The sequence below is a fragment of the Myxine glutinosa genome, chromosome 11, assembly GCF_964187855.1.
Source record: "Myxine glutinosa chromosome 11, kmMyxGlut1.1, whole genome shotgun sequence".
Classification (NCBI taxonomy): Eukaryota; Metazoa; Chordata; class Myxini; order Myxiniformes; family Myxinidae; genus Myxine; species Myxine glutinosa.
Window position 1 is genome coordinate 113,370,235 of NC_136271.1, and position 19,541 is coordinate 113,389,775.

At 46.9% G+C, this 19,541-nt stretch overlaps 1 protein-coding gene across 2 annotated transcripts in view; it reads left to right on the forward strand.

The window, feature by feature from the left end:
* The window catches only part of METTL3 (methyltransferase 3, N6-adenosine-methyltransferase complex catalytic subunit), a 54,178-nt gene that overhangs the window by 19,832 nt on the left and 14,805 nt on the right, over positions 1-19,541 (forward strand). For both annotated transcript variants that reach the window (XM_068131244.2, XM_078787009.1), the window contains exons 9-11: positions 316-424; positions 3,295-3,360; positions 4,926-5,038. In XM_068131244.2, coding sequence (XP_067987345.2) covers positions 316-424; positions 3,295-3,360; positions 4,926-5,038 — 288 coding nt within the window. The remainder of the gene's footprint in view (positions 1-315; positions 425-3,294; positions 3,361-4,925; positions 5,039-19,541) is intronic.

Sequence of the window (19,541 nt, forward strand, 5' to 3'; positions counted from 1 at the left end):
CTCACCTCACTCTCTTTATTTTCTCCCCCCTCTCCCCCATGCCCCCACCCTGCTCCCCCATCCCTTTTTGTCTCTTCCACACCCCTCTCTCTCTCTCTCTCTCTCTCTCTCACCCACACATCTCTCCTTCCCCCTCCCCTCTCACCTCCCCACCACCCCTCCTCTTCTTTTCCCCCTCTCCTCCCCCTCCCCATGCCCCCCCCTCCCATTGAAAAATACAGTATGTCGTGGTATATTGTTAGTATCTTGGTACCTGGACTTTTTGAATGCATAAAATTCTGTGTGGGCTGACAAGGTTTTTTTGTGTGTGTGCAGCTATGAGCGGGTGGACGAACTCATCTGGGTTAAGACAAACCAGTTACAGCGCATCATTCGCACAGGACGCACAGGCCATTGGCTCAACCATGGCAAGGAACATTGCCTAGTAAGTGTCTAGTTCCAATGTGCTCACCTCGACCACTTTATCTTTATCTCGTGAACCTGCCAGTTCACTTGTCAACCACAAGCATAATTATTCAACATTTATCGCATCATCACCACCATCTTTTTTCCACAGCTTGTTTATATTTTTTACATCGTATGCATGCTAGCTTTCATTTTCTGATTTGTTTTTAGCTCACCTGGAACGTAGTTCCAGGGAGCTTATGGGATGGGTCATCATCAATCCGTCAGTCCGTAAACACTTGCAACTTCTTCTCTGAAACTGCTGATGGGATTGTGACCAAACTTGGCACAAATTATAATTGGTATGTTGAAACTCAAGTTTGTTCACGTTTAAAAATCTGGGTTTACTGGGGGTCAAAGTGGATCCAGGTTTGACACCCCAAAATAGGAATTTGCTTTTTCCTCTGAAACTACACACACTATTTCGATGACACTTGACCACAACCTTCATTACCCGTGATGTACCAAAGTTTGTTGATGGCATTAAAACAAATCGGGTCCTAAGTGGGTATACGGGGAGTGGTGGCGGAGGGGAGGGGGAGCGGGTTGCCCTCCCAAAATAGGTATTTGCTTTCTTCTCCGAAACTACGCACGATTTCGATAAAACTTTACCACAATCTTCAGTACCTCTGATGTACCAAAGTTTGCTCACAGCATTAGCAAAATCGGGGTCGACTGAGGGAGGAGGGGTTTGCCCCCCAAAATAGGTATTTTTTTGTTTGTTTGTTTAAAGTCTTATGATTGTGTTCGTATGAGTCTACATGCTGTCTGTCTCCCAGCAACCATTGAAATTGGTTTAAAATACCGTTATACTGTTTAAATACCTTTTGTCGGTGCAGTAGACTGCTTTATTCTACCAAGTGAGCACCCAGGAGTATTGCCCCAATTTTTTTATTTTACTAGGAGGATATTTGTGGCATTTATTGTCTTTTCATAGGCAGCATTTTTTGCTGATAAAAAGTTGCCTCAAGCCAAATAAGACAAGACCATGTGGGGCAAGCAGACTAAGCTTTTTTCAAAGTTGATTCGTGAGCTGGCTGGGTATAGATAATCCGATCATAACATTGTAATTCTTTTGAGACTAGCGCAGTCTTCATAAGCTTAGAATCTAAATCCTGCATACAGCTGCTTTCAGCTGGATTTAAACCAACAACTTCTGGCATTATACGGCCTTGTTTATGGAACAACATGGTGTTCTCAGGGCGCCTGTTATCACAAAGGCAAGATCACCTTTAATTTGTTCTTTGGAACGCAAACCAAACACGTGGTGCCCCCAGTTTGGTCCACCTTTCGATGTGTTCTCGGGGCACCCAGAGATCACCTATTACGTTATATAAACACAAACGTTTGCTGACGCGCCTCTTCACTGGAAGTTTAAACCGGAACTTCTGGTGAAAGGTCCATCAGTTTTTTTTGCACCTTGGTCATTTCATTTGCAAGACTTTCATTGCTCATCTTGATATTGCCCAACACCTTCCAGATGTGATGATCATCGTAATCCAAAGTGAATTATATTATTTTGTACTTATGACAATTCATTAATATGATGTTCTGGATTTGATATGACGATGAATTACCCACGAAACTGAAATAAAAGCACACGCCGAAGATAAGGCCACAGCAAGGTCAAATCACTGATGTTGAGTGGAACACATTTGGGTAACCTTTTCCTGCGTTGTATAAGTGCTCACTGTGACTGCTAAAGGCGATCTCAGAACAACTATTTTGGGGCGCCTCGACTGGTGTTGACTTAACGGTTAAAGTGGCTGGCTTGAGATCTGAGTTTAAGCCCCTGTCATGCCGTTGAAGTTACACCAGGTGGGTTGACTCGGTCTGTCATCCTTCTGAGGTCGGCAAAACGAGTACCAGTGGACTGGTAATCGAGGGCACTGCATCAGCGGCACAGCCGCACCCCCAGAAGATGACGCAACCACCTGCACATGAACCACCACCACCTTTATTCTGTAAACACAGTCTAAGTGTCCTTACAACTGTACCACCTTACCCCAATTATTTATTTTCCTTTTTTTTGTTATTCTCCTTTCACAGAGCTCACTTGTGTTAGCTAATATTCCATGTTTTTGGCCATATGTACAAGGCTGAGCTGAGTATGTACAAGGGCAAGTATAAAGGTTTTCACCTGGAAAAAAAAAATCAAATGAAATTGGAGTCAGAAATGTCACATTGGCATCAATAAACTCACCCATTGCTGGGAAAAAGTGTGATACTGACTGGAAAGCACATAGAAAAGATAACATTTGTGTGGAGTTTCACTTTTTGGTCGGGATAGCAACTTTCTTTTGAGGGGAGAAAAACATTATGATTCTCGACTGGCTTAACTTGTCTTTGTAACCAGAAAACTGCTTCGAATTGTCAGAGTGGTTGTAATGCTGAAGGCTATGTAGCAGTTACAGTTTTGCACCCGACATTACGTATTAGACTGATTAGTTTTGAGCCTGGCGTTGGCTTAGCGGTTAGGGTGCCGGCTTGGGATCCTAGGATCCTGGGTTCGAATCCCGGTCGATCGCTGAATTAACGCCAGGGGGGTTGACTCAGCCTGTCATCCTTCCGAGGTCGGCAAATTGAGTACCAGCTTGCTGGGATAAATGATCACGGTGTGTACCCCGATTTAGAATAGGTACACCGTATCCCTGCGCATCGTAAGAGCATGACCAAGGGTTGGCGTCAGGAAGGGCATCCGGCCATAAAAACATTGCCTCAAACAGGGAACCATGATTGTCATGGGGCCCGCAAGGCTAACCCCTGCTCTAGCGGGGAAAATGGCCTTAAAACGATCATTCATTCATTCATTTCATTACGTATTAGTTTAGATTTTGCTTTGCATTGCAGGTGGGAGCCAAGGGAAACCTCAAGGGCTTTAACCGTGGCCTGGACTGTGATGTGCTCGTGGCAGAGGTCAGTGCATTATTTGCTTAATATTTCCATATTGTGATTCAGAGCATAACAGACAGGTTCGTGGTGCTACATTCAATAAAGAGAAATTGATTGCATGAAAGACAGAGGTTGTTTAAGCTTTATGGAGGTGTGACTGACTAATGAGGTTTGTAAAAAATGAAAATCCAGTTGTCTTGGATGAGATAAACATTTTTACTGAAACATCCAGTCAGATGTTTTGTTTTGTTCGTTCTTTTTCTCTTGGCACATAAGAATTTGGTAGGATTATTTTTCACTCCAGACACCTCTCATTGCTAAGTATATTGAATGTCCACCTTGCTAGTTATCAATATGAACGCATTATGTGTTTCGGGTTTTCCGTCCGGCTGTCCGGGCATGATAGCTTTTCATTGCTGTGATAACTTAAAAACAGCTGAAGGGATCTAAATAAAACCTGGTACAAGTATGTATAATGATGCAAAGATGAACTGATAAGATTATGGGGTCAAGAGGTCAAAGGTAAGACTCCTGTTAGGCAAAAATTGTCTTACCGAGATAACTTGTGACCAGTAATGAGATTTTGACCAAACTTAGTATAAGTATATATTATGATGTAAAGATGAACTGATTAAATTTTGGTATAAAGAGGTCAAAGGTAAAAGTCTAATAAGTTGTCGTTACCGCGATAACGCGACATAAGAATGGCTGAAGGAACTTGGTAGAAGTATGCATAATGATGCAATAATGTGGTGAAGGTATATCGGTCGATGTCCCTAACGTCAAGGAGTGCCGTTCTAGTTTGTATGTATTCTGATTCTTATGTGACACACTCTGTTACAGAGCAGCGGTGCTGCCGCAGCATTTTCTTAGCAAGGGTTGCACTGGCTGGCTTATCATTGCCTTCCCGGTAGTAGAGGATAGACCTATTGGCTGAAAAAGAGGGCCGATAGACACATTGGTCTGAGGAAACCCACTGCGAAGCAGGTGAAATGTTGCCTGACACAGGATCTGCTCTTGCTTTGGTACCTCCGACAGCAAACGTGGGCCAAGATCATGTTTTCACCACTGTCTATATCTGTCTGTCTGTCTGTCTGTTTGTCTGTCTGTTAATAGGACATCTCAAAAAGTTGTGAACGGATTCGGACGAAATTTGCTGACTGTGTGACAGGGATGAATTGATTAGATTTTGGTGAAGATCTGAATACGGATCCGAAAATTTATAAAGTGATTCCTCACCATTGAGGGATCGGGCTAAAACTCGACATGTATATATATACGCTAGCCTAAAACCTTCCCGGGGCCCGTCCCGACATTTTTTGTATTAGAGGTTTCCTCCTATCTTTCACCGTTCAGGAGATTAGCTTGCGCAGACAAACAAACAAAAACTTTCTTTTATAATTTAGAGAGAAGAGATTATGTCGTAAAAAGTAAAATATAGCATTGATGTGTCTTGGATTGTAGTGAGTATCTGACATGTCGAACCTTTTGAAAGCCCCTCATGTAGAACTTCATTTTCGGGATAGCTGAAAACCCCTCGGTTTTTGGTAGATTTTCAACATTCTGTTGGGGTATGTTTTGGGGTTCAGGTCCGATCTACCAGCCATAAACCGGATGAGATTTATGGCATCATTGAGCGGCTGTCACCTGGCACACGCAAGATAGAGATGTTTGGACGTCCCCATAACGTACAACCAAACTGGTATGCTAAATTGCACCCTTTCATGGCACATCATATCTAAATGTCAGAGTCCCAGTTTTAGTTGTGATAATTCAATATTTTGTCCTGGACAACTCAAATTTTAGAGATTGTCACAACACCCAAGATTTAACCAATTGTTTTTTCCTTTGTATATTTGTATATTCCTTTGTATATATATTATATATATATATATATATATATATATATATATATATATATATATATATATATATATCGTTGTGAATTTGAGAATTGTTGTAAAATATCACCCTGTGTAAGTGTCATGATTTTTCTAAATACCTCCTTTAAGAACCAAGATCACTGGTCGTCCCCTTAGTTAATTCACCGCATACACCTAGCAAATTTTAGAACCTCTAAATAGTTATTCCCTTATTCTATGTTAGTTAAAGGCTGTGTCTTCCATTAGTTGACACTCCATTGCACCGAATCAAATAAGATTGTTACGGAACCCAACGTCGGCCTATGGTTCCCCTTTGAGGGGGGATTAGTCCCCTCGCTTGTCACTGACCGACGTGGTCCCTGAAGCTGCACCGCGGCCTCCGGAAAGGCCGGTGAGCCGCTTCGTTCGCGACCGCGGATAAGATGGTAATTTGCCGAGCGGATGGCAGCCGCGGCCCGAACCGTTAACAAGACTAACCCGATCCTGAAACGTTGGCCAAATCGTGCCACAGGTATTCAATTTGGAAAAGACAAAGATGACGGATGTGAAGAAGAAGAAGACAAGAGGTAGGAAATACGAATAGGATTTATTACTATTTACAACCAAAAGAAACCAAGGAGAAGGAAGGATACGAAAATAAAGCAGAAAGAGGGACGGACCAGAAGGACACAGTGAAACTTAGCTTACCTATGCAGTCTTACTTAACCCAGGACAGAACAAACAAAGACGGACTCACACGAATGGGGAATGAAGGCAGGAATGACTGGAAGGAGGAATGGGAAGGTTCAGCTGGGGCAGATGGTTCGGTCTTGATCCCGCACGGGACGTCGGGCTGGACCTCGACGGCCACCGATGCCACCGCAATCTGGTTCCTGCGGGGTAACGGGTTGGAGCTGCCTGGTGGAGTCAATGCTGCTTGTGGAGCCAAAGCTGCTGGTGGAGCCAAAGCTGCTGGTGGAGCCAAAGCTGCTGGTGGAGCCAAACTGCTGGTGGAGCCAAACTGCTGGTGGAGCCAAAACTGCTGGTGGAGCCAAAACTGCTGGTGGAGCCAAAACTGCTTCTCTGGCTCACCTCAGGACGCGTCTCCCTTCTCTCGCCGAGGACTCGTCTCGACTCATCTGCCGTCTCTAGCGCAACTCTCTTAGAACTTAGAACTCCTTTGCCGTCTCTGGCGCAACTCTTTCTTGGAACTTCGAACTCCGAACCCCTCCCAAAGGCTTCCGCGCGCGCTTATATAACGCCTCGGGCGATCAAGCCGCCGGCCTCCAGGACACGCCCATCGGTGAGCTCGCCTCGGCCCTGATTGGTTGGCACGGGCTCTCTGGCTCCACCCTTGATGACGATGGGCGGGCACGCCCTTCTTCCCCGAGCTGACCACGCCGTAATGGTGGCAAATGCAGTTGGCAGTAGAGGCTTTGGGAATGGGAATGAAAGGGGATCTATCTATTTGAATTCGGTGCAATGGAGTGTCAATTAATGGAAGACACAGCCTTAACCTACATAGAATAAGGAAATAAACTACCAACAAGGAGGAAATCTATGATTGGCTAACGTGATTGTTTATGACCTAATTACGGGACGCACTTTGACCTTTATACACAACTGGAGGAAGGAGGGTGATATTTTACAATGTACTACACAATAAAAAAACACAATTTTTTTTTTTTTTTTTTTTTTTGTTGTATACTGAATCGAGGCTCGTGAAAGAGCTAACATTTATTTCACAAACAAATCAACCAGACAAACAAAATATACAAAAAGAGGGAGCGGAAGACAAGATGGGGAGAGAAGGGGAAGCACACAACCACAACATTTGAGAGCAGGGAGAAGTGTGGGAGGGAGAGGGCTTGGGGGCAGGAGGCGTGGGAAGGGGAGGGGGGGGGGGGGGGGAAGAGGTATAAAACACAAGGGGACCGAAATTAGCGGGGGTATAAAAGATCAAGGTTTTGGATGGGGGAGGATAAGAGATGGTGGTGAACAGCTGTTTTAAAGACCTGGAGGGTGGAGTGGGATTGAAGAGAGTGAGGGAGTTTGTTCCAGAGGCGGGAGAAAAGAGGAATGAAGGAGTGAAGGTGAGCAGAAAGTCTTGATTTTGGCAGTTTAACCATAAGAGGGTTGCTGGCAGATCTTGTGCGACCTGTAAGAATATTTGGGGGACAGAGCCGAGAGAGGGCTGGGGGGGGCAAGGCCAGAGAGGAGTCGGTAGAAGACGGAAAGACCACCAACCTGCCTGCGGTGAGTGAGTGAAAGGCCCTTGGAGTTAGCTTCATCGCGGGAGATTCCAATGATTCTGAACGAATTCTGAACGAACAATTCTCATATCCACAACAATATATATATATATATATATATATATATATATATATATATATATATATATATATATATATATATATATATATATATATATATATATATATATATATATATATATATTGTTGTGGATATGAGGCCTGTATTTTTTTTGATTGTGTTGTATTGTGGTAAATTGGTGATGATTATTGTTTATTCTGCGCCCCCTGCCTCCGGAGCTGTGTAAAGGTGAAAGGGCATCCCATAATTAGTCCACAAGCATACACGTCAGCCAATAATAGAATACCCCTGTTCGATAGTTATCTCTTATTCTGTGTTTTAGGGTAAGGCTGTGTCTCCCATTAATTGAAGTACTCCATTGCACCAGTGAAAGAGAATAGATCCCCTTTCATTCCCATCCCCAAAATCTCCATTTCCTTTCACAACCCCTTTCGTCATTGCCAAGCCTCGATTGCCAATTACATCCCCTCCAAAACCACCATTCAACATGTGCTCGGTTCGGGGAAGAGGGGCGTGGCCGCCCGTCGTCATCAAGGGCGGAGCCAGAGGGTCGCGTGACCAACCAGGGCCGAGGTGAGCACACCGGTGGGCGTGTCCTGAAGGCCGGCGGCTTGATCGCCGGAGGCGCTATAAAGGCGCGCGCGCAAGAAGCGTGGTGTGGTCGGTGGTGAGGAGTGAGTGGACCAAGAGAGAGAAAGTGGTTGGACCAAGAAAGAGAAAGAGTGGTTGGACCAAGAGAGAAAGAGTGGTTGGACAGGGAGACGTGCAAGAGTGTTGTTGAGTTGAGGGTTTGGACCAGACGAGTCAGACGAGTCCTGGAAAAGCAAGCGGCGGCCACAGCAGCAACAACACCCAACAGCCGCTTGGGGCCTGGACGGCGGTTTTGAGCAGGGCCGCGAAGGAACGGCGGCTGCTAAACGCGCCGATCGTGCTGCAGGACCCCCTTGGACCTTCCTCTCCCTCCAGCCATCCACCTCCTGCCTTTCCACCCTTCTTGTGTACGTGAGTTTGTTCTGTGTGTCTTGTCCCTGGGTATTTAATTAAGTCTGTATAAGCTAGTATTTGCACTGTGTCACCTGCGTCTTATGTGTTGTAAATAAACGTGACTGCTTTCTTTTTGCTTGTGTGTATAATAAATCCAATTACTCTTCTGTCCGTCTTCTCGTCTTATTCCTTTTCCTCTTTGCATTTCGTCGTTTTAGTCTTTTCCAGATTGGGCAGCTGCGGTGCGATACGGCCAAAGTTCTGGGTGAATCGGGTGAGTCGGGGAACAACTGTTCGGTCGCGGAGCCTTCGCTCGGCAAACAACATCCTAAACCGCGATCAGTAACAATATATATATATATATATATATATATATATATATATTGTTGTGAATTTGAGAATTGTTGTAAAATATCACCATGTGTAAGTGTCATGATTGTTGTAAATACCTCCTTTAAGAACCAAGATCACTGGTCGTCCCCTTAGTTAATTCACCGCATACACCTAGCAAATTTTAGAACCTCTAAATAGTTATTCCCTTATTCTATGTTAGTTAAAGGCTGTGTCTTCCATTAGTTGACACTCCATTGCATCGAATCAAATAAGAATAGCTCCCCTTCAATAATTACATTTCCCAGCCAAACTCTCCATCTCTGGGTAAAGCAGTTTCACAAGCGTGGGGTGCGCGCCCTCTCATTTCACTGCTATAGTGAATATGTGCTCCGTGCTCTGTTTGAACAGGAGGGGCGGGGTCGCTGGGAAGAGTCAAGCCCAGGGCGCGCCATGAGGGGCGGGGCTGTTCAGCCCCATGCCCAAATAAGGAAACAAGCCCGTGGCTCGCCACGAGGGGCGCGCCGTTCGGCGCCATGCCCAAATAAGGAGACAAGCCCGGGGCATTGCCATGTAAGGGTGTAAGGGTGTAAGAGTGAGGAGGGCGTGTCACACCCAAGCTGAAGGTATGAGACAAGGGTGCGACGATCGCGCAAGAGAGAGATACAGCAAGAGATACAAAGAAGGTGGTGCCAAAGGAGGATTGGAGGGAGAGAGATGCGTCAGACGATTGAGAGAGGACCGGAGCAGATGACAAAAGAGCCCGAGGCGTGTCGAGGAAGGACGAGATACGTGTGCTGCCGCCGCCCTGCTCGCTCCTAGCCCGGAGAGGACCTGCTTGCTGTGCGCCCTGCTCAACCTTCCAGGCTTTGTGGTCCCACCTGAACCTTCTGATCCCTCCAGCCAATCCATCTGCAATTTCCCCATTCGTGTACGTGAGTTTGTTCTGTGTGTCTTGTCCCTGGGGTTAAGTAAGACTGTATAATATAAGTTAATATTTGCACTGTGTCTTCTTCTTCTTCTTCTTCTTCTTCTTCTTCCAGTTACTTTCGTTATCTTTCCTTCTCCTTGGTACTTTTTGATTGTGTGTAAATAATAATAAATCCTGTTATTCCCTACTTTGCCTTTTTCTTCTTCATGCTCGTTCGGTCGCTTTAGAGGTTTCCCCATTGAGTATATGTGGCGCGATTTTGGCCAACGTTTAAGGATCGGGTCTAGTTCCGTTAATAGTTCGTGCCGCGGTTGCTAAAACCGCTCGGCAATTAACATCTGTCCGCGGTACGAACGAGGTTGTGCACCTGCCTCTTCGGGGGTAGCTGTGCAGCGTCAGGGACCACGTCGGTCAGTTATAGATGAGGGGATTAATCCCCCCTCGATAAGGGGAACAGAGGCCGACATTGGGTTCCGTAACAATTGGTGTCAGGAATGTCGGATTCGGACCTGAAGCGCGAATAGCGCGCTCAAAATTTCGAGCGGCCAAAATTTTAGTTAATATCCAAATTCGAAATCGCGCCATGGATGATCAAGACGACCGGATGCCAGTGGGGGAATTAGAAGAGGGGTTAGAGTTGACCCAGGACCCCGGGGAGGATTTGGGAGTAATGGAGGAGGAGAGAAATGAAGATGTGGCTGCGGAGGTATCAGGTGCGCAAAATGGCGCCCTCGCGCACGTGGTTGCAGAGGCACAAAATGGCGGCGCTGCGGCAGCCGAGCCCGCGGCACTGGTGAAATTGTACCTCATCGCGGCGCAGATGATGGGGTATATGGCAAAAATGGCTGAAAAATCCAGCAGGGAAATGGAATGAATGATGGAAAGGAATAGTGAGCGATTGGAAAGCAGAATGAGGGACGAAAGGAGGGCTCAGAGAGAAAAATTGGGAAATCTAATTGAAGGGTGTTGTAATAGAATAAAGGGGGACAAATCAAGGGCAGAAATGAGGGCCGATGGAGAGCAAATGGGAAATAATGGGAAAACCAGATTCGGGGGATTGAGTAAGGAGGTGGAAAAGATGGATGCAATGCCAATGAGGGAAGAAGGAAGGGCCAACACCAATAACTTAGGAAGTAAATTGGAGGGAGTCGGAAGCAGATTAGGGGACAAATTGAGAAGCATAATTGGCCAAGCCAAATAGATTAATGAGGGATTGGCGAGGGGGCAAGCCGCATATGAAGTAAGGGAAGCGGAGAGGGACAGAGACCGCAGGTTGGGCGAGCAGGGCACACGGGTGCACGACGAAGTAAAGCAGGTCGAGGAGCACTGGTTGGGCGAAGTGGAGAAAAGCACGGGTAACTGGACCGGGGTAGAAATCGCGACCCGGGGTATGGGGCAGCCAGCGACCGCTGAGGTAGAAGAGGGAATTTTAATAAAGCCAGCGGTCGTCGTGGTGAATAAAGAAAAAGCAGTAGTGGGTATAATTGAAATTGAAAAGACGACGGAGGTAGCCCAGCAGTTGGAGGAAGGAATGGAAACTGTACAAAGTCCGTGCTCACATCACGATGCTGTGCTTAATAATCCTTATAAAGATTTGCAGGTGCGCGTGGAGAAAAGGATCCCCCAGGTGAGTCGTGCTGTATGTTGTGCGGGGAGATTTTGCAGGAGGATGTTTGGCGCGAAGAGAATTGTCGCGCGATTGGGGTCAATATGGCACCCGGGCGTTGTGGGAGGTCTGAGGGGCGTGGTGTACGAAAGAATGGTGCGCTTGTGGAAAAAAAGTGTGCATCGGGGAATGAGCGTGTTACGAAGCGCGAGTGTGAAACCGAGTGCGAGCAAGAATGCACGCCGGAGTGGACGGAGTGTACGTGCGAGGGTGAGAGTGACCCGGAGTGTGAGCTGGTGGAGGAGCGGGTGCGAGGATGCACGTTTGGAATGGACGGCGGGAGTGTGCGATGGAGCACACCTGAGTTGGTTGTGGCGCGTGTGCGGCAGGGCACATCGGAGCGCGTGAGTGGGTGGATGCAAGAGTGCACGCCCATGGTGAGTGTTACGGAGGACGTAACGGAGGAGAGGTGTGGAACGAAGTGTGCGAACGACGAGTGTGTGCGAGAGGTGTGGTGTGTAACAGGGAGTGCGATGGTGGAGTGGACGAAGTGTGTGGAATGTACGGGCGGCGTTGGAACGCCGGGCTTTGTGAGTGTGAAACGGGTCGCGTGGTGTGAGCATGCAAGTGAAGCATCGACGTTAACCGGGTTAGCAGTTAGGGCGACGGATAGCCGAGGCGAGCACTCGGGGCGCGGTGCGCTTTGTTGGATGCTAGGCCCGGCGCGGATCGATGCTGCATCGCTTCTCTTAGAAGCGCCGTTGCCGATTCGGGCTTGGCCCCTCCCTGCACGGTCGAGTCCGGGCCTTGTCGGGCAAGGCGACCGGTCCGGTTCAGGGACAGGTTGGAGGAAGCGGAACGGTGCCCCCTGGTGGTGGGGGCGGGGTTCCGACCGGGCGGGATCGAGCCATCGGGCCGGGGACCGGAAGGTGCCGCGCCGAGATGGTGCGTGGAATCTCGGCCCGACCAAACCGCCTCCCCTGCACCGAATGCCGGACGGATTCAACCTGCAGGCAAACAAACCACCCAAATTCATTGCTCGGCTTTGCGAAGCCGAGTTTTAATGATGTCATGACGCACCGAGGCTCGGATATAGTGGACTGTGATGATGATCGTGTTTTGGATTCGAAATTTTGGGATAGGGAATTTGTGGATGGCAAAATTTATAGTGAAAGGTACCCGATGTGGTGGGATGGCAACTCTGCCATCCCTCACAACGGGGGGCAAAGGAGCAATAGTTTTATGGGGTTTATGGCAGTGAAAACTAGCCTGGGAGGGTTAGGATAAAATGGTAGGGATCTAGAGATGACCAAAGGTAACGGTAAGTTTAAGTCGCGACATTGGACAGGTAGTGGGGGCATAGAGAGGGTAGTTGGATGATAATGACGAGGGAGCGCAATAATGTAAGGGGCCACGGGGAAGCGCGAGTTTTAGCAGGGCACCAGGTAGATTAGATGATGCCGTGTGAGTGAGAGTATTGATATCGAGCAAATGAGGAATTGCGGGGCAATGCTCGGGAGAGATGTGTGTGTGAGCGTGGGAAAATCTGGGTGCCTGAGGCAATGGTTTTGAGAATCGAAAGTGTATGGAGCAGTGTATGAGCGAGTAATAGTGATTGAGTGGTGTGTTGACCAAATGGTCCTGGGAGGAAGGAGGGTGCAGGTAGCACCAAGAGTGATGGCACAGGTGTGAAAATACAGGTGAATGGAGAATGGTTGTATGGAATAAATGGTATGGAATACATGGAGTATGGAATGGATGGTATGGAGTGAGTATGGTGGAAACTGTGGTGGAGTGGATGGTGCGAAGGCAGTGGATGGGGAGGATGGACCCCATCACGAATACCTGGGGAGGGTAGTTTAAGAGTTAGGTAGAGGGAGTAGGTAAATTGTGGTTGGATATTGGCATCTGTGGTGCGTGGTGGAAGAATGGTATTTGGATGGGTGCATTAATGACGTGGAAATGGCTGGGCGTGTGGCCTGTTAGTATGTGTAGTTGAATGGGCACTCCACCACTGTGAGGATGTCGGCCAGGTGAGGTCGCAGGTGGGCTCTGGGAGCCGGTAGAGTTGTGGATGGGGCCCGAGGATCCAGATGACGGACCCGGGTAGCCCAGTGCCAGCAGGGCACCGAGTGGGGAGAGCGCCAGAGGGCCTTCCCCAGTTAGATAGGTTAGGGTAAGGAGCAGGTAAGCTCGGAGGCAACTACAGTGGTGGAGGTGTGCAGGTTGGTAGACCTGCTGGGAGAGCCACACAACCCAGTCCTGAAATTGTGCAAGGGCACAGGGAGTTGAATAGGGGGAGTGAGACCCCAAATTGATGAAGCACCACAGTTTGGTCAATGGGAATTTGGTTCTTAAAACCGCATAGAGTGTAAGATGGCCAATGGTTTGGCAGGGAAAGACCCCGGGAGTGTATTAAAGTCATTTAGAAGATAGTTAGGATTGAAATCTCCTCGCACCATCCGCATCCACTCACCTGAGGTGACGATACTCCACACCATGTCATGGATGTTTTGATTATTTTTATTGTGCAAATGTTTGGATTGTGAGATGCATCATGACGTGGGTGTGACATTGTGCTTGTTGTTCCATCTCTCCCTCCTTATGAGGATTGATGATGAATTGGTGATGGCAAATTTGGATTAGAGGGATTGTTATGACGAATTTGGTATAGGGGAAATATAGGGAAGACGAGACAGTAGTGATGAATTTGTAGATGTGTAGGTTTTTGTAAATACGGGGAGGGGCAAGGGGAGGTAGTGTAGGTCACATGTGGGGGGCGTACGGTAGGGACGAGCTTTCCTCCGCGCAGTCTCCAGACGCACCTCATTCTGCATTGCCTTGTCTGATGTGTACCCTTGTGACCTTACCTCACCTGTCTTCTGTTCCCCTGTCTCCCACCCGAGGACTGTGCTCTCTGGGCACTGAGAGGAGCGTGCGGGGGGCCGTGTCTGTGAGCCTGAAACTCCCGCAACCAGCATGCTTGCATTGATGCACCACCTATGGACCACCGTTCTGTGGCCGAGCACCACTTTATGGACCCCACGTTTTGGGGCCTGGCACCTCTGCTGGGGACCGGCCATGGTGGCCAGGTAATGTCACTTGCGGCCCAGGGTAAAGGTGGCACCTATGCCAAACAGGTGGACCACCCTTAGTTGGCCCCTGAGGCCCTAAATAAAAAGTGGACGCGTTGGTGCCCTTTTATTTCCAAATAGGCCGCAAGTAGAGAAAACGTCAGGAAGAACATCGGTCCAGCAGAGAAGAGGAAGACCACCACCAGTTGTTGTCTTGTGGGTTATTATGATGAACTGGTGACTGTTGCACCGAATGGTGCTTTTGGTGCTTTGGTGTATTGGTGTTGGTGCGTCGATGCAATGCGTGCTGTCTCCTCCCTCCCAACAGGAATTTCTTTTTTTTGTTTCCCCAAAAGAAAAATCACTGGTCCTGGGTTGCGTTTTGTAAATAGTCAAATAATGTCAATGTAAATAATGCTCCCCCACCGTAAATGTTTAGTTTTGAAAATAATTCCGCAATTCGGTTAGATGTGGGTGTGAAACTGTTAGATAGGGTGCAATGCAGCAGAGGGACATACTTATCTGTGTTTTAAAATTGTCGCACTCAGGGTCAGGTTAAATGTAGAGGGAATTACACCTACGTGCCACATTAAGCTAAAGTTTTATTGGCCCGAGCACGTGCCGAGGAGGATGAGGGTGCAGTGTTGTGAATTTGAGAATTGTTGTAAAATATCACCCTGTGTAAGTGTCATGATTGTTGTAAATACCTCCTTTAAGAACCAAGATCAATGGTCGTCCCCTTAGATAATTCACCGCATACACCTAGCAAATTTTAGAACCTCTAAATAGTTATTCCCTTATTCTATGTTAGTTAAAGGCTGTGTCTTCCATTAGTTGACACTCCATTGCACCGAATCAAATAAGAATAGCTCCCCTTCAATAATTACATTTCCCAGCCAAACTCTCCATCTCTGGGTAAAGCAGTTTCACAAGCGTGGGGTGTGCGCCCTCTCATTTCGCTGCTATAGTGAATATGTGCTCCATGCTCTATTTGAACAGGAGGGGCGGGGTCGCCGGGAAGAGGCAAGCCCAGGGCGCGCCACGAGGGGCGGGGCTGTTCAGCCCCATGCCCAAATAAGGAAACAAGCCCGTGGCTCGCCACGAGGGGCGCGCCGTTCGGCGCCATGCCCAAATAAGGAGACAAGCCCGGGGCATTGCCATGTAAGGGTGTAAGGGTGTAAGAGTGAGGAGGGCGTGTCACACCCGCGCTGAAGGTATGAGACAAGGGTGCGACGATCGCGCAAGAGAGAGATACAGCAAGAGATACAAAGAAGGTGGTGCCAAAGGAGGATTGGAGGGAGAGAGACGCGTCAGACGATTGAGAGAGGACCGGAGCAGATGACAAAAGAGCCCGAGGCATGTCGAGGAAGGACGAGATACGTGTGCTGCCGCCGCCCTGCTCGCTCCTAGCCCGGAGAGGACCTGCTTGCTGTGCGCCCTGCGCAACCTTCCAGGCTTTGTGGTCCCACCTGAACCTTCTGATCCCTCCAGCCAATCCATCTGCAATTTCCCCATTCGTGTACGTGAGTTTGTTCTGTGTGTCTTGTCCCTGGGGTTAAGTAAGACTGTATAATATAAGTTAATATTTGCACTGTGTCTTCTTCTTCTTCTTCTTCTTCTTCCAGTTACTTTCGTTATCTTTCCTTCTCCTTGGTTCTTTTTGATTGTGTGTAAATCTATCTATAATTCCAGTAATCTCTGTGTGTATGTGTGTGTGTATGTTTGTATGTGTGTGTGTCTGTGACCGCTGTTTCTCGACAACCACGGGTCCGATATACTTGAAACTTGCCAGGTATATTGCTGGGGACCCGAGGATGTGCCTTTTCAAGGTTTCATATTAATCGGAGAAGTAGTTACCGAGCTATGGCGATTTATTTACCAAACTCCGCAAGCCGTTCGCTTTGGACCAAACCATTTCATGTAAATAGAGGGGGGGGGGATTGTCACCGTACTCGTAAGCCGTTCGCTTTGGCTTTGCGAATGGACCAAACCATTTCATGTAAATAGAGGGGGGGGGGATTGTCACCGTACTCGCAAGCCTTTCGCTTTGGCTTTGCGAATGGACCAAACTATTTCATGTAAATAGAGGGGGGGGGGATATAATTTTAGATATATATATAGTACGGGCATGCCCTAGTAATAATAAATCCTGTTATTCCCTACTTTGCCTTTTTCTTCTTCATGCTTGTTCAGTTTCTTTAGAGGTTTCCCCATTGAGTATATGTGGCGCGATTTTGGCCAACGTTTAAGGATCGCGTCTAGTTCCGTTAATAGTTCGTGCCGCGGTTGCTAAAACCGCTCGGCAATTAACATCTGTCCGCGGTACGAACGAGGTTGTGCACCTGCCTCTTCGGGGGTAGCTGTGCAGCGTCAGGGACCATGTCGGTCAGTTATAGACGAGGGGATTAATCCCCCCTCGATAAGGGGAACAGAGGCCGACGTTGGGTTCCGCAACAATATATATACAGTGAAACCTTGACTTACGAGTGCACCAACTTACGAGTTTTCCGAGATACGAGCCGTCGCTTGGTCGAATTTTTGCTTTGTGATGCGAGCCGAGATCTGAGTTACGAGCTTACGCCACCCGCCACTAGGTGGCCCAACGAGCGTTCAGGTCACGTGGTTATCTTGCCGTGCAAGCATCTCTGCCGTATCGCTGTTGCTTTGTTTTCGCATTATGGTTATTTTGGAAAATTTCTTCGTTTTAACCATGGGTCCTAAGAAATTGAGTGCCAAGGGCAGTGCTGAGAAGAAGAAAAGGATGTGCTTGGATATAAAACACGCAATCGTCGAAAAACATGAGCGAGGTGTGCGTGTTGTCGACTTGGCGAGGCAGTACGATCGTAGTACTTCTACGATATGTACGATTTTGAAGCAGAAGGAGTCGATAAAGGCTATAACGCCAGCCAAGGGCGTTACGATTATTTCAAAGCTCCGGACCTCTGTCCATGAAGAGATGGAGAAGTTGTTGTTTGTGTGGTTGACGGAGAAGCAGCTCGCAGGAGATACCGTGACCGAGAGCGTCATCTGTGAGAAGGCACGAGACATTTACGGGGATTTGGTGCAGCAGACGGCGGGAACATCAACGGACGAGGCATCGGAAGAGTCATTCAAAGCCAGTTGGGGATGGTTTGATAATTTTAAGAAGAGGACCAGCATTCACTCCGTCGTCAGGCATGGTGAGTCAGCAAGCTCGGATGTGAAGGCAGCTGAAGATTTTATTATAACTTTTGCCGAACTGATAGAAGCCAAAGGATACATCCCCAGCAAATCTTCAACTGTGACGAAACAGGGCTCTTCTGGAAAAAGATGCCGAGGACGTATATAACGGCAGAGGAGAAGAGCATGCCAGGCCACAACTTGTTCAGAGTGCCGGCGATAGCTCGTCTTCTCTTTGTGGAAGACACGGTGAGATTTTTTTTTTTTTTTTTTTTTTGTATACAAGATCGAGGCTCGTGAAAGAGCAAACATTAATCACACAAAAAGACAAACCGACACACAAAAAACAAGGGGAGCGGCAGACAAGATCGGGAGAGAGGGGGAAGGACACAAACACAACATTTGAGAGCAGGGACATCGGGAGGACTTGGGGGGAGGTGGGAGAGGAATAAAACATATGAACACTGCAAGGACTCTGGGGTGAATTACCGGGGGTAGAAAATATCAAGGTTTTCGATGGGTCATTGATGAGGTCATTTCGATGAGGTCATTGATGAAGACCAGAAATAGCACAGGGCCCAGAACACTACCAGAACACTACACAGATCCTCATTTCGATGAGGTCATTGATGAAGACCAGAAATAGCACAGGGCCCAGAACACGACCCAGATCCTTAACATCCAACAACTAATGGGACGCAAACGGGGCGCCCAGTTTAGCGGCACACACATTGATGAATCACCCTGCCTGTGAAACACCGACATGACAGGTTATAGCTGGGTCGGGATTCAAACCCAGGCTGGACAGTTTAGAGTCAAGTGTGCGTACCTCCAGTCCAGGCCATCCTGCCAACTTGGATGCTGCATACAGGTGAAATATAAAGCGTGAGATATTTTTATATATACTGTATATTTCAAAAAAAATTGGTGTGGTTTTTGGGGGGCTGGAACGGATTAATAGCATTTCAATTCATTTTAATGGGGAAATTTAATTTGAGAAACGAGCAAATTGAGTTGCGAGCTCGGTCACAGAACGAATTAAACTCGTAAGTCAAGGTTTCACTGTATATATATATATATATATATTTATATATATATATATATATATATATATATACATATATATATATATATATATATATATATATATATATATATATATATATATATATATATATATATACTGTATATATATATATATATATATGTGTATATATATATATATATATATATATATATATATATATATATATATATATATATATATATATATATATATATATACAGTGGTACCTCGGCTTACGAGTTTAATCCGTTCCGTGACGGAGCTCGTAAGCCAAATCGCTCGTAAGTCAAAGCAAATTTTCCCATTCAAATGCATTGAAATGCTATTAATCCGTTCCAGCCTCAAAAAAAAAACACCAATTTTTTTTGTTAGGTGCTTTTAAATAACAAAAATGTACTTTATAAATAACAAATAATGTATAAACAAGCACGACCTCGTATATACTGTACATAATACAAGAGAATGTAAAGAAATAAACTGGTTTTATTAAGCAGAGGAGAAGAGCATGCCAGGTGAGGTGTGCGTGTTGTCGACTTGGCGAGGCAGTACGATCGTACTCCTTCTACGATATGTACGATTTTGAAGCAGAAGGAGTCCATAAAGGCTATAACGCCAGCCAAGGGCGTTACGATTATTTCAAAGCTCCGGACCTCTATCCATGAAGATATGGAGAAGTTGTTGTTTGTGTGGTTGAAGGAGAAGCAGCTCGCAGGAGATACCGTGACCGAGAGCATCATGTGTTTGAAAAGATTGAAACTCGGATATCGAGCACGGACCACGAGGTGTTTTTTCTTTTTTCTTAATCTCGGTTTCAGTGAACTTTTGCTCTGTGCTCACGTGTACTGTACCTGTACCTGTA